This window comes from Lichenostomus cassidix, chromosome 4, assembly GCF_008360975.1.
Source record: "Lichenostomus cassidix isolate B80296 chromosome 4, HeHo_3.0, whole genome shotgun sequence".
In the NCBI taxonomy this organism is placed as follows: domain Eukaryota; kingdom Metazoa; phylum Chordata; class Aves; order Passeriformes; family Meliphagidae; genus Lichenostomus; species Lichenostomus cassidix.
The window spans coordinates 44,127,001-44,141,692 of record NC_139484.1 but is presented as its reverse complement, the minus strand read 5'-3'; the positions used below and the strand labels follow the sequence as shown (position 1 = coordinate 44,141,692).

The 14,692-nt window shown below is 38.6% G+C and overlaps 2 protein-coding genes across 10 annotated transcripts in view; both read left to right on the top strand.

The window, feature by feature from the left end:
- CEP135 (centrosomal protein 135) overlaps window positions 1–6,237 on the top strand; it is a 35,101-nt gene extending 28,864 nt beyond the window's left edge. For 6 of the 7 annotated variants that reach the window (XM_085058907.1, XM_085058909.1, XM_085058904.1 and 3 more), the window contains 3 exons: window positions 3,265–3,369; window positions 3,759–3,905; window positions 5,648–6,237. In XM_085058907.1, coding sequence (XP_084915033.1) covers window positions 3,265–3,369; window positions 3,759–3,905; window positions 5,648–5,669 — 274 coding nt within the window. In that variant the 3' untranslated portion in view covers window positions 5,670–6,237. Of the gene's footprint in view, window positions 1–2,169; window positions 3,002–3,264; window positions 3,370–3,758; window positions 3,906–5,647 lie in introns of those variants that run through there. The other variant, XM_085058910.1, reaches the window with a different exon arrangement.
- Window positions 6,238–11,900: 5,663 nt separating this feature from the next.
- Window positions 11,901–14,692, top strand: part of CRACD (capping protein inhibiting regulator of actin dynamics) — a 125,661-nt gene continuing 122,869 nt past the window's right edge. The window contains exon 1 of one of the 3 annotated variants that reach the window (XM_085058887.1): window positions 11,901–12,033. The gene's annotated coding sequence lies outside the window, so the exon portion shown is untranslated. Of the gene's footprint in view, window positions 12,336–12,707; window positions 12,729–14,692 lie in introns of those variants that run through there. The other 2 variants (XM_085058886.1, XM_085058889.1) reach the window with 2 other exon arrangements.

Genomic DNA, 14,692 nt, shown 5'->3' with positions numbered 1-14,692 from the left:
GACATCAGTTTAGTGCAAGCAGTAAACTTAAACAGCATTTCCAAAAGAAACATTCTCTAAACAGCATTGTCACATGTGTTTACTTGTCTCAAAAAAATCCCCAAGTATATTAAATTCATGGTAAATGTCAATTGCTTATCTACTAAAGATGCCTGTTGTTCTTGCTTTGATTAAGGAATCTCTTACATAATAACTAGTGAAGTCATAGTGCTTTAAAAAAAGCATAAATACTTTTGCTGCTGTTGATATTAACAATTAAGGACAAAGTCCTGTATCACTTATTACTCATTTGAAATGCAAACAGAGCTAAACCTGACACCTACACTAAATGTGGCCAGCAACTTCTTATGCTGTGGATCTGACTAAAGAAGAAATAACTTTTAGCAGCACTTGTATAAGAAAGACTAATCTGTTTGGAACCGCAAAGTAAACAGGGGAGGTGTTTTGTGCATGTGAAATTCACGTACAAGAGAAGTGGGAGATGTAAGAATTTTACTTCATGTTTTGGAGTGGGGAATTTGAAGTTTCCATTATGTGTCATCTTAGAATTATTTGGGTTGAAAAAGACCCTTAAGATCACCAACTCGAGCTGTTACACCAAACCTGCCAAGTATCATGACATGATAATTCTCCTAAGGATACACTGGCAGGGACTAGTGGTAGCTCTGCATTAACTAGTAAAAACGAGGAGTAAGTAGCAGCTGAATGGTGGTGAAGAGTAAAGAGTAGATGGTGGTGAAGAGTAAAGTCAGAGTAGAATTTCAGACAAAGAGATAAATCCATTTAGTAAACACTAATGTAGGGAGCTAAAGGAAACGTGTGGAAGCTAATTGAACAGGTGATACTCCTTATGAGATATAGAATATAGCCTACTTAAACAGGTAAAACTGTCTGTAACTTTGGTTGATATATGTAGAGGCTACAACTTGTGGCTTATGATGGTCCACCTCAAGTAGCAGTGATCTTAGTGAATCTGGAGATGATGACATTATTAATTGCACCTGTGCAACTAATTGCTTCATGCTTTAGTATTGCTGATTTTTGTTTACTTGGGGAAAAAATGAGAATTACATACAATGAGTATAAGCTAATAGAATGCCTTGATTATGAAGTTCAATGTGAAAGTTAGAAAAAACACAAACCAACAAAAAGCCTAAAAATAAACAAAAAAAAAAAAGAGAAGAAGGAATTTTTAATTTAAATTGAATTCAGTTACTTTGTGTACAAACATTCTAAAACTCTGTTTAACTAAGTACACAGTAATTTTTTCACTATTTTTCTTTTGCACACATTGTAGGGTTCATTTTTTTATTTGTAAATGTCAATACCTGCAGTGTTAATCGGGTGGAATATTGCGGGAAGAATGAAAATGTTCTCTTGGAGGAAGAGGGGCCATTCTATTGAATTGTTTTCCACTCTTTATCTCAAACATTCTGCATGTTGCTAGGCAAGTGTTCAGGTGTGAGGACTAGTTGTATATACCTTATTTTCTACTATTTGATTTGTGGTAGTTGCAGTCTAAAGAACAGGAACTTTAAATGCTCACAGCTGTTACTGAAGTATATGACAATTATGTTTGGGTCTTGCAAAATACAGAAATTCATTTGGCTTGGCAGAATTTCAGTTATAACTGACAAAAATCATGTGCCGCTATTTTTGAACATTATTTAAAGTTTTGGCTTGTAGTCCCTGTCCTTCCACTTTATTTAGAAAATGACACTGGTACAACCTCTGACTTTAGAAGGATTCTCAGAATTAAGTTTATCTTGTGAAGTTCTCCAGTGCTGTAATTATGCGTTCTGTAAGGAGTAAATAGTTGTGCTACTTTGCATGATAGTGCAGTAAATGAGATCCAGAGGCTGAGAGAGATTAAAGAATTAAATAAACAGAGAATATGGAATAGCTAAACTACTTGTTGAGAGCTATGTGTATCTACTGTGAATGAGACAGATGTCTTGTGAAAGTTGTGCAAACTTATATGATAATTACTGTGTGTAAAGGGTTTCAAATGAAAATATTTCTAAACTTTTGAATTATTTACCTAATACTCTTGATTTTGTTTAATTGTCGTTGACATGGAATAACCTCAGAACTCACAAACTGTTTGCTTTCTTTCCTTATTTTACAATAATGATATTGGGCCCTGAATTCTTACCTCCATCCTGAAAGTATATGCCTGTCTTTGAAGGACTTATAAGATATCATCAAGATCTCTTGTCTTCTGCATCTGTTCTCAACATACTGGATCAAGATACCATTCTAGGAATTTTACTGATGACTAGGGAACATGGGAAAAAATATTCTGCAGTTCTATTTGGAACAAATCTCTTGAGTAGTTTTCGTCTTTCTGGAGTCAGAGACCAGCGGGTGCCAGACAGGAAGTCTGTGACTGACCTAGGAGTGGAATTCATTTTTCAGAATTCCAATCCACTGCAATAACGTGTACAACTTTGCTTCTTCAGAAGTGACTTTTGAGCACTCCACCTCATACTGGCAGTGAAGATTGTATGGGAAAACAAATCTGTCTGGATTCTCTTTTAGACAACTTATTTTACATGCAACTATTTCTATTTCTTCCTTTTTAATGTAATTAATGGTATCTTGCAACCAAGCATTGAGTTGGCCAAACTGATGATTTACTAAGAAGTATATTAATTATGTTTCTTAAAATTTTCTGGGCTCCTTTTTATTTTTATTCTTGTAATTGAAACAGTTGGGGCCAAACAGCAAGGGTGTAGTTAACAAGCTTACAAACTCTGGGTTTTGCTGGTCTGGTATTTGCTTTAATACAATTTACTTACATTTGATTCAGTTGTGTTCATGGCTAGCCAGATAGTTCCAGTCTACTTGATAAAATTTTTACTGAAGCCATATCTGTTATGTTTGTATGTTATTGTGGATATTTACTTCTTTTTTCTTCTTTTTTTTGCATAAAGACTATCTCAAATTGCAACAGAGGATAGTAAATCAATAAACTAATGTTTTCTCTGTTTTTATAAAACATGTTTGTGTTTACCTCTGTCTGAAAAAGAACATGACATAGTCAGGATGTAGTGAGAGGCTTGCCAGCTTCTCACTTCATTCTCACCTTAGGTTCTTCCAAAAACATTCAGTTGCATTCATTTGGTTCTTGCTGCTTCTAATTTGTCCTTGATTTAGTCTGTGAAACAACATGTTCAGTATCTGGTTTTATCTTTCTCTGACTTCTCTAACCTCCAATCTTTTTCAAAGAAAACTTTGTTGCTTTTCATGATTTTTTTTTAGAAGCAGCAATAATAGAGAGGTTTCCATGCTTCGAAGTAAATTTGCACAGCTGCAGACTGAGTGTGATGTTTTAAAAAGGAAACTGACAACTGAGCGATTTGAACGGTAAGATGCTGGTTTTTCAGCGAGTTGACTCTCCCCCCTTATTTCTTCTTTCACACTTTTAGAACTTTTGCATTTTTCAATAGTGAGTAACTTTTATGGAAAACTCTGTTCCTCCTGCCATGCAAAATCTAGTATTTTCATCTTGAAAACAGCTTAATTAAAAAAGAAAAAGTTCTTATACATTTTCTGAATTTCCTCATAAGTTTTGTGAATTTACCACCGCCTCTAAAAATAAAAAAAAAAAAATCCCTTCTCATGAAAACAACAATATAGTTGAGCGAGTCTACAAGGAAATGAGACATTTTGCAAAGTTGTATTTTCTTCATTGAATATCCTGCAGTACCCAAGTGTTCTGTAACTGTTGAGTAAGAGTTGCTGTTTGTTGGCAGAGAGCGAGCAATTCAGGAGATGCGTCGGCACGGCCTCTCCACATCCTCGTTGCGCGCTTCGCCTCCCCTCAGCTCCACATTAAGGTCTCCCTCACATTCCCCAGAACGCAGCGGTGGAAGAACAGCTGATCAAGCAGCAGCTGAAAAGTAAGTGATTTGATTTTAGCAGATAATTTCTATTTAAGAGTTAGGTTTAAACTGTTTCTAAGTAATACCTTTGTGATTATATGACATTGTTACACACTTCAGATATTTCTAAGTTCTGCTTTTGCTGTCTCTCTTACTATAAAATATTGATTGCAACCAATAAATGCTAAGTGCTCTCCAAAGACCATATAATATAATGGATTCTCGTTCCTTTTTGTTAATGGTCTTGCACCACCTGACAACTTTGAAATATATGTTGCCTGCTTATTACTACCATTAATTATATCCAAATATATTTTGCCAGTTTATTGTTGTTAATAGTTATCTCCAAACAATAAACAGTTCTTATTAGGAGGAATGCTATGAAATTCTTCCAAGTACAGCAATGAAGGAAAGTCACTCCACAGAAGAGTCCAACTAAAATGCATTTGAACCCTGCACATTAGATAAAACTTTCTCCAAACTAAGTGCATAAAAATAATTAATACATTTTTCATTGTTAGTGCTTGCATCTATGAATGTCTAAGATTGTGATCACTATAGTCCATTAAAAAAGACATAAAAATCAGCGTCTTACCTGTTCGTTTTCACCGACAGTTTTGTTCTTTTAGAGATCATTGTTCTTTCAGACAATGTCAGTTATGTGTTACTGGCCCAATTATTGACTTTATATCCTGCCTGTCCTACGTTGCATAATAAATTGCAGTGAAGAGGGGAAGGACAGGGAGAAATAAAGAGTGATTGTTGTAGGAAATATGTGTGCTGTTAACAGCTCATTAATTGAACTAACAGATTTTAAAGTTTATTTTTGTTGGTAAATACATATGCTTGTTCTAAGCTTACTTTTGTTAACAAAAACACAGGTGTCTTGACAACTGAGCTCAGCATAGCATGAACCCACATTGTCAACAATTTCTCTCTTCTGTATGTTTTTGGGCAAAGCAAAAAGTGGAAAGTGTAGCAAATGAGGTATTGACAACGGGGATGAAACAGCAGTTACGCCTTTTGCTTTACTGGTGAGCCCTTAGGCATACTCAGTTATGTTGCAAAACAACATTTTGACTGAGATGATGACAGATAATATATTTCTGAGAATGAGTATCATCAGTAGAGAATCGTCTTTACTCTTCCTTGCTTTACAGTGAGTCCTGAGAACAATAAAACGTCCAGTTGCTATGCTTGAATGGTACCGTGTAGTGCACTATTTTTATCTAATATTTGTATACTTAGTTTTAACAATGACAACTCTGCACCATATCTTACCAGAAAATATTCCATTTTCATGAAGTATGTATTTTTAAAGACGGTGGTTTTTAACAACTGAATTCACATGCAGTTGTTATGCATATCTTGCCTTTTAAACATATCAAAGGCTGATTACAGTAGAGTGATCTCAGCAGTACTGTTACCATCTTTCTTCCTACTTGTTTATTTCTTCTTGGGAGTTTACCAGAGTAAAGGCTACTCTGTAATTACTGTTCTGTAGTGTTACAACTGTCTCTTTCCAATCAGATTTCATCTTCTCAAGAAATTTTCTTCCTCCTCGTCTCGCTTTTACTTTTGTAAATCATTTTAGCAATGAGTCAAGGGTGTGGAGTTTTAGGTAATATGCTAATAGTTAATGTTTGGGAATAAGAGAAGAGCATATGAAGAAGCTGGAGCTAATTAGTACTTTTTATCCTAATATTAATTAGTAAAATATAATAGTTAACTTTATTTTTATATCTTTTCCCTCCCCACAGAAATGTGACCTTCAAGGAATAACCAGTACTTGAGTAACTGAAGCATTACCTTGTTACAAGGACTTTTTTTTAAAATTATGAATGCGATCTTGTATTCTACCTCTGTTTTCTTCAAATCAGTGATTACCTTTGAAACCTCTGACAGCAGGTGAAGTAATCAAATTTGCAAAATTTTGCTTTCCCAACTGGCAGGAGTGACTGGCTTTTTACAGACTTTTTGACAGGTTTTAAATCAAGCCTGGCTACATTTTGTTACCATTTTGGAAACATAATAATTATAAAAAGGAAATGAGTACTTGATTTGACAATCTCATTTTTGTTTTACTATTTTTTTTTGTTTGTTGATCTCATGTGATTGCAGAAGTTTATTCATCTTAATGTGAGCTAACATAGAATAACATCCCCAATTATCTTAAAAATGCTGAGCCAGTGTATGTTTTATATTCATGATGATTTCCTATGTTTGTGGTTTTAACAAGTGTTTTCTGTTTACAGGTTATTCTTTATGGTATATAAAAATATTGACTATCTATTTTGTAAAAGCATTTTGTTTTCTGTACCTTTTCTTAATAAAAAGTATATATGAGTTATTCTTTATTACTGTTTTTGTCAACTAAATCATATCTTTCTTTTTAATCTTTGTGTGAAATTGCATTTTAAATATCCCCATATTAAAGAGAAGTGAATAAAAAACTTTTTAAAGATGTATTGAAATACTTTAAATATAAAATTCTTAAGTATTTTATAATAAAACTTCTGAGTCATATCTGGAGATATTTTTCAAATTTTGGTTTTAAAAGTTCAGAGCAGCACCTGGAATCATTCACACAGTTAAGCTCAAGCTGTTGGAGAGGTGACACAGGACTTTGTGTTGTGACATAGATATTAGGTAAATGCAGTAAGAACTAACCTTTAAAATGTCTGGTGTGTTTACAGAGGAGCATTTCAAACTTAGGCTTTGAAGTAACATGCAATTAGTCATTGCAATCTTATGATACGCTCTTCACATCCATCTGTGCAGGTAATTGTATCTCACATCCTGCTGTTCAAGAACACACAGTTTTCTAGTAATTACATGCAATCAGGGTGACATGATGTGTATTCATAGGAATTACACAGAGCACTAGAAATGGGAGGAAGCATTGCTGCACATCCTTGCACTGGCCAACAGGTCCTGTTCTTCTTGCCTAACATCCAGTAAAAAATTCTGATTGCCAGCTGACATTACAAGCACCTCTAAAGTGTACACAACATATTAAATAACATGGAAAAAAAATTTTTTTGCTATTAGATTTTATCCAGTTTGCACTAAGACTGTTACACTTAAAAATTATGAAGAACACTGTGATAACTGGAAATACTGTCTTATATGTTATATATTAAATTTTTGTGATTAAAACCAGCTTGGAACACCCATTGAGAAATAACCTGAAAATACTTGTATCACTTTAGGTTTCTCACCCATAGAAGGAACTGTATATTCATGGTGGGTGCATCTTAGACATTTTATTTTCTAGATCTTTCATTTGCCAGTTACAGGAATGAAGAGGATGTTGTCTCTAACTGTTACTTACCTATTAATACTGTTTGTAATTAAGTCAGTAGTTTCCACTGATGCTAATTGGTGTTAATTATTCAGGGGGATTTAGTAAGAAGGTGAAAACTCATGTTCTGCTCTCGATGTCTTCAGTGGTAACTTTTAAATATCCTATTTTGTAAATAAGCCCTTTTAAATTGGAATCTGATGTTTTTTAAAAGCAAGCATTCCACTTTATTGAAGAGTGTATTTCATCTTACTGAAAAATGCATATTTTGACATTACAATCTAAACCATAACATTTCAATTAATAGTAATTCCTACATGGATATATAAATTATGAAGAATTAGCAGCTCATTGACTGTAAATGTTAAAACGGGTATTATTTTGGTGACCAAAGCCTGTGTAGATTTCTAATATTAAAACATCACTAATATTCAGACTATAGTATAGCTGTCAATTTGCCTTCTTGTTACTATTCTTTTATATACATTTTTGTAAGCAACTGGAGTAAAACAAAAGTAATTTTTATATACCTTTGCTTTAAAATCAAGAGCACAAATGTGTGGAATATTTAAATCTGTGGACTACTGCATATGCCACATATGAAACGAGCCTTATGTGATGTTAATGTCAAGATGTTAATGTGGCTCTCCTGTTCTCTGCTCCAAGAAGCTTCTGTGCTGTTCTCACCTGGAAGATCAAAAGCACCTTTGGCTGTTGGGGTGCAGTCCTCAGCTGGGGTGAGTTGCAGTGAGAGTGTGGCAGACATGAAATTATGATCAAAATCCATATACTCAAGTTGTCTGTCTTTTGTTATCTGCAGTTGGGGAGGGGGGAGAAACAGCTTTAGAAAAATAATAAAGGGGAAGCAAATAATCATTGGAGCTGTTTTTCTACAAAACAATGAAAGTCTATTGTCAGAAGCAAGGGAATCTAGAGATAATAAAAGAACAGGTGTTTCAGTTTATTGAAGCCTGAATTGCTCAATTAAACATATTGTGGTTTTGAGAAATTCTTAGAATTAGTTATTTTGGAGGGGTTTTTTATCTTACATTACATCCCTAAAATTTCAATAATTAACCTAAAGGTAAATAATTCTAGGTTCAGTTGGAAACCCAAATCTGTTCTTTTTTGTCACCCTCAATCTGAGAAACATTGACATTCCTGTGTGATGCTAATTTAAAAAAACAAACTTAAGATTAGGGATTCAGTCTTTCAATTTAAAATATTTTATGCAGAAATTGATGTATATATGGCAAATACTGACCCTAGCAAATACTGTTATTACAAAATGAAAGATTTCGGGGGGTATTAAATAATTCCTTGGGAGAGAACTTTATGCTTCATCTTTGCTAACAGTGTAAGAAGCCAGTTGTGTGTGGCTTTGGTACCCTAGCCTGACGACTTTATATAAAAAGATATTCCAGTTTAATTTCATCCCCAGACCCTTCATGGGCCACACAAAGATCGTAGTAGTTGCAGCAATATTAATTCGTGGACCTACAGTCTTACCATTCATCCTGCAGTGTTAATGGTGTGGGGAAGAGACAGCCTTGATGCTGTGCAAGCGCTGGTGGTATCAATGGCTGCTGTCTTACTGCAGGGCTTTGCCACAAAGGCAAAGAATGAGCCCATCCATCTCCTGTCAGGCTGCAGGGTTATCTCTGCCACAGCAGAACACAGCAGCAGCACAGCTGGCACGGGGTGACCCAGCAGATTCCCTGCACAGAGGCAGCCCCTGACGATGGATGGGCTGCAGACATGGCTTGCCCAAGGTAACCAACTCCCGACACTGTGTCTTCCATAAGGCTCCCGAGACAACGTGGCCATGGATGTTCTTGGAAAGTGTAGCAAAGAGGCCAAAGAACACTAAGGGATTGGAGCATGTCTCGCATGGGGACAGTCGGAGCAAGTTGGGCTTGTTCAGCCTTGAGAAGAGAATTTTGGGGGTTTTTTCCCATAAGGTTGATCAAACAGTGCAACAGGCTGCCCAGAGAGGTTGTGGAGTCTCCATCTACAGAAGTATTCAAAACCCACTGGGTGGTGTTCCTGGACAGTATGCTGTAGGTGACCCTGTTTTGAGCGAGTGTTTGTTGGACTAGACAGATGTTCAGAGGGGCAACAATCCTGGGGCTGTGGGAAACTTTACTACAGTTTGACAGCAGTGTGATCAGGCAAGTGCTTATCTAGCTATGGTGAAATTGACCCTTATTGTCTATATTATGATCTTTGCCATTTAAAAAATTACAAGTATAAAAATAATTGCCATTGTTTTGTCTCTATATTAATTATATCTATGTTAGAGCTCAGGTAAGTTTTGGAATTTATCGTGGTGGTTGCCTCACCCACCTCTGAGTGCTGCGAGCTCAACATCATCCAAGCAGAGCTGCCTCATCAGTGTTGTCAGTGATGTGTCCTTTACCATTTCAAGATGATGGCACAGGAATTAAACTAGCTATGAGGGCATGATGGCAAATGGAGGAAAGTGGACAGATGAGAATGTCAGTAGCTTTGTCTCAGTTTTAATGCCTGTGTTTTCATGAATGCAAACACAGAAATGAGTTTCAGCGTGGTTACTCAGCTGTGAGTCAGTCAAGGTCTGGAGGAGCAGATACTGCTCTTTGGGGAGATATTCACTGAGCTTCTAGTCCAAAGGAGCACGTTGACATCTGAAATTGTTTTTATTTGGAAAGAGATGTGTGGGTTGCTGGACTAAAGCTGTGTCTTCAACCTTTATCTGTACCCACTTGCTTTGTGTAAATACATAAAGATATTGAAGGGGAGGTAAGGCACTCCCGGCTGGGCTCCTTGCTTTTACTGGTGTCTTTGTGCCACCTAGTGGACCAGCGTCTTTCCCAGCGATCATGGCACATCCTGGAAAGGTTTAGGTTTCTCCGTAGAAATTCTAGATTTTTAATATTTCAGTAACGAGATCTACTAAACTCAAAGTGCAAGACTTGCTAATAAAGCTACGCATGCCTGAAGCCCATTCATCACTTTGCTGCAGAGATTTGTGATTTCATAGCTTTCCAGGAATGGTCGGTTCGAAAGGAAAAAAGAAAAATATTGCTTATTTTCTACTCCAGGAATGTGAAAAGCTTGACCTTTGCCAACAAAGGTCTGATGTAATTGGGAAATTTCACTGATCTGAAGGAACAGGCAAGACCTGGATTTGCCTCTTTCCTAGTAGCTACTTTTGAAGTTTTCTACTTCTACCACCCAATTCTACCTCTTAAAAATGTGTAAGTGCTGCAGAGAGCAGTAAAGCCAAAGCAGTAAAGCAAAACCCCTGAGTCTTTTGGAGGATTGCTACAAAATTCATCTCTGGTAATCGAGGTGCTTTCTATCCACGTATTTTGGAGATACATATGTGTGTGTATATATATATAGAGAGAGAGAGAGAGAGAGAAAGAGAGAGATTTATGCAATACTTAATGCAAAGTATTGCAGTATTAATGCAAGGTAGCAGTCAATATACTTAACCGCCACCTAAATAATAGACCTGGTGCATGACCTTAAACTTCTGAGTTATCTGTACCCTGTTGTGATGGGACTGACCACGAAATGGTCTGTGCCTCCCAGGGCTTGTATGACTAGACATCTCCAAAGGATTGCAGGTGAAAAAGGGATTTGTACCAATCAGTGTTTATTCCAGAGTCATAGACTACACAAATATCACTTTGATTCAGGAATTCACTGAGCTCAGTAAACTACAGCTCACTCGGGGGAATATCAGTAAATGCCCACCTAAACTTATACTCTTCCTTTAAAACCTCTGGTATTGGGCACAGTCAGAGAGAAAATTTTAAAAAAAGAAAGAAAAAAAAAGTGTGAAATGGTGCTTTGGTCCAACCCAGCATGGGTCTGTAAGACCCATCTCCTTTTAAGAATATCAGAAGGACCACTTCTGACTGGGCCAAAAAATTATGGAGCAAACAAAATATAAATCTGTAAGGCCTTTTCCTCCAGGGACTATCTGAATCTGCAGGGGTGGCTAACAAAACGTGTCTTTCTCAGCAGTGGAAGATCATGAATTGTGCAATCGATTTTGGTTCCAAAAGTGGAAGAGTCTGGATGGGACTAAGTGCAGCATCTGCTTTTACCATGTTCTCCTTGGGAAATTCAGGAAACAGGTGTCCAGCACTGGTAAAATCTTGCAGTAGATAGCTGAATTGGAAGAGTGAGGCCCCAGAAGAGCTAATACAAAATCTGGATTTAAGATTAAGATTATGAGAAAGAAAGGAGGCTGATTTCTATGCTTCTGTGTTGGTGAACGGTTGATTTTTCTGTTTGTTTGTTTATTTCTTGTAGTTCGTCCTACTTTTTAGTAAATTAAGGGGATAAGTATTTGCCTAATTACAGCACTGGCTGGGCACTGGGTTCAGGCTTTGGTCTTCCTGTGAGAAGCGAACAAATGGGGGTTCAGAGCGGGGTGCAACCGGAGCTGCGAACCTCCCTTCCTCGGACAGCCCAACGGTGCTGGGTCCGGGTGATTGCGGATAAGCCCAGCTTTACCCAGTCCTTGCCAAGCCCCGGAGCCGATCGCTGCTCTTTGCGAGGGGAGGGCAGGGATGCGAGGGCAGGGATGCGAGGGCAGGGGTGCGAGGGCAGGGGTGCGAGGGCAGGGGTGCGAGGGCAGGGGTGCGAGGGCAGGGGGCGAGGGCAGGGATGCGAGGGCAGGGGTGCGGGCGCGGCCGGGGCGCGGCGCTGCGGGGCGCCCGTGAGCGGCAGCGGCCGCGCTGCCATGGGGCGGCCGCGGCGGGGGCGGCATCCGACGGGCTGGGCGGCACCGAGCCCGCAGCAGCCACCGACGCTCGCTTCTGGCAGCAGAGAGAGGGAGCACAGGTAGGACCCTGCGCCCCACCCCTTCCCCCCGCGCCAGGGCCGCTGCGGTGCCGGTAGCGGGAGGGAACCTCGCCGCAGACCGGAGCTCCGCAGCCTCCCGCGGGGCTCCGCATCCCGGCCTCGCCGCTCCGGGAGCGTTCGCCGTGCGGAGCCGCCCGCTGTTGTGCGGGATCGTGCGGGGCTGTCCCTGCCGCTTTGTGCCGCTCGGTCTGTGCTACATGTGCCCTTTGGCTCGGCAACGCCGGCGGCGAGCAGCCGAGGGGCAGGAGGCTGCGCCGGGAGGACGGCCAGAGAACCCCCCCGTAAGTAGTTCCCCGCCGCTGTTTAGGGTGCCTTTGTTCGGTGGAAGGTGTAAGGAGGCGTGCGGATGATTTGCAGAAGGTGTCACTTCACTGCTGCCGCGGAATTCAATGGCTGGGCTGGTTCTCTCCCATTCCTTCTGCTTCCCCTTTGTTAGCGTTTTGCCGGGGAGTCCGGTATTGTTTCAGCTTCACTGAAAAAAAGCAGGAGCTGTCAAAGAGATGACTTTGTTCCCGGCGATGCTTCTCCCGAGCAGCATCGCTTTGTTCGAGCTCCCGTGAGCCATTTGTCACACAAGTGCCGCCGCGCTGCTGTGGCGAGCGGGCTGCGCTCCGCGCCTGGCGGGCAGCGGGGCCGAGTCCCTGTGCCTTACCCTTTGCCAGCAGCTGGAGCAGGTAAGAGGGAGCTAATGCCATTTCACATGGGAATTCCTTGTCTTGCGCCATCTCCTCAGGTAGAAAACGTCCACTTCAGAGACGCAAATGTGTGCAGCGCGCATCTTTTCTATGTCATGGAGTGATTTTTAATGAATGACGGTTTGGGGGGTTTTAATTAATTTTGCTGGTATTGCCACTAGTCAGTTACAAATCTGGCTCTCTGTAGCTGTAGTATGCAAAACGTTATGATGCCTCTGCTCTGTCATTTTAAGTGTAAAAATGCCCGGTTAAAAACACAGTTCAAGGGGTAAATAGAGACCTGGAAACCACAACTGTGCATCCTGAAAATTTAATATGCCTGACAATAATGGCACTGAAAATGATCTGCTGTTGGGGGATGGGACCACGGAGAAAGGGAAGAGTAATTTGCAACCACAGGCCTAATAATAGATATTCTGTCGATAATAGATCCATAGATAATATAATTTGTTACACTCCCAAACAGATTTTCTGTAAATACCTTAAACGGTGCCTAGCAATTGTATGAAAAGAGCTCCTTTCTTAGAGTCTGGGTTATTTAAGCTAGCTGATAGCAGTAACATGTTTTAACACATTATAGATAACTTAGAGCCAGAATTGACTTTTATTTGGTATCTAGTAAGGCATGCTCAAGAAATTCCTATCACTGAAATAAATCTAATTGCACCTTGCATAGACAATTAAGTCTTGTAACTACACCAAAACATTAATCAATGGGCGTAAATGTTACCATGAGTTTCTTTAACAAAGCCATTGATACTGCAGTAGTTAGCAGCTCTTTATATTACTTACTTTGGGTGGTTTGAATCCAGGTCAGAAATTCATCAGACAAATTGAACTCTTCCTTGGCTAGTATCAGTTTATCAGATTAGAGATTGTGTTTGGGGTTGAATATTTCATTGCAACTAGTAGCTTGAATTTAACACTACGAAGTGTTTTAAAATTTTATATGAAAGTGATTTGTATATTTATTTGTGTTCCAGTTGGATAATTACAAGAATTACCTTGGAAATATTTACTGGTAAATATGGTACATAGCAAAGAGGTTGCTGCTGGTTGGTATTGGGTATATTTTTACCGAATACAAAAATTTATCTTACTTCACCCTGTTAAAAAATTAAACAGCCATTTTCAAATATCCATTTGGGCAACCCTGCATTTTAGAGTGAATTGCTTCACACTTATGAGCAAATATTATTTTTCCTATATACCATATAACAGCATTTTTAGAAGGGCACTGGTAGCGAGCACAGTTAGTCTGAAGTATGAATGACTTGTGAGTTCCTGTGCTAAGACACTGACTTTTTTTCTTTCCCCCGAAGTTTATTCATTATATGTCTTATTTTGGTCTGTTGTCTTATGAGGTTACACAGGTAGTAGCATTTGTGAACTGGAAAGGCATTCAGCAAAATTTTTTTTTTAACATACAGTTCCTTAAAACCTTAACAAAATTTATTTACTATTTAAAAATACCATTTGGCAATAATATTTCACTTTAAATACAAACACTAAAAAGCAGCCGTTTTGGTTTCACACTTCTGATTACAGAAATAACTTTCGTAGTTTCTTTTGCTTTGGCTCTTAGTCACTCTGAATAGTGATTTGCCAGGTATCTCAGTCACTGAAAATGGATTTGTCTGTGAGTAATGTAGTTTAGGGTTATTTCAATATTCCTACTATAGATGTGTCAGGTAAGCTCTTTTTAAATAAGAAACACATGGCATAATAAGTGTTGAATGAAATGTGATGATGAATTTATGAATATGAATATATTTGGTTGTTTTAGAATGAAATCTAACATAAACAGAATTTTTATATAGACAGTGTAAGCTTGAATGATTATGTTTTGACTTTGTCCTCACAAGCCAAGAGATGATTTTTTTCATATTCTGAATTATTCATATTGTTTGAAAATTGCTGACTCTCATTGTTAAGAGGGATTT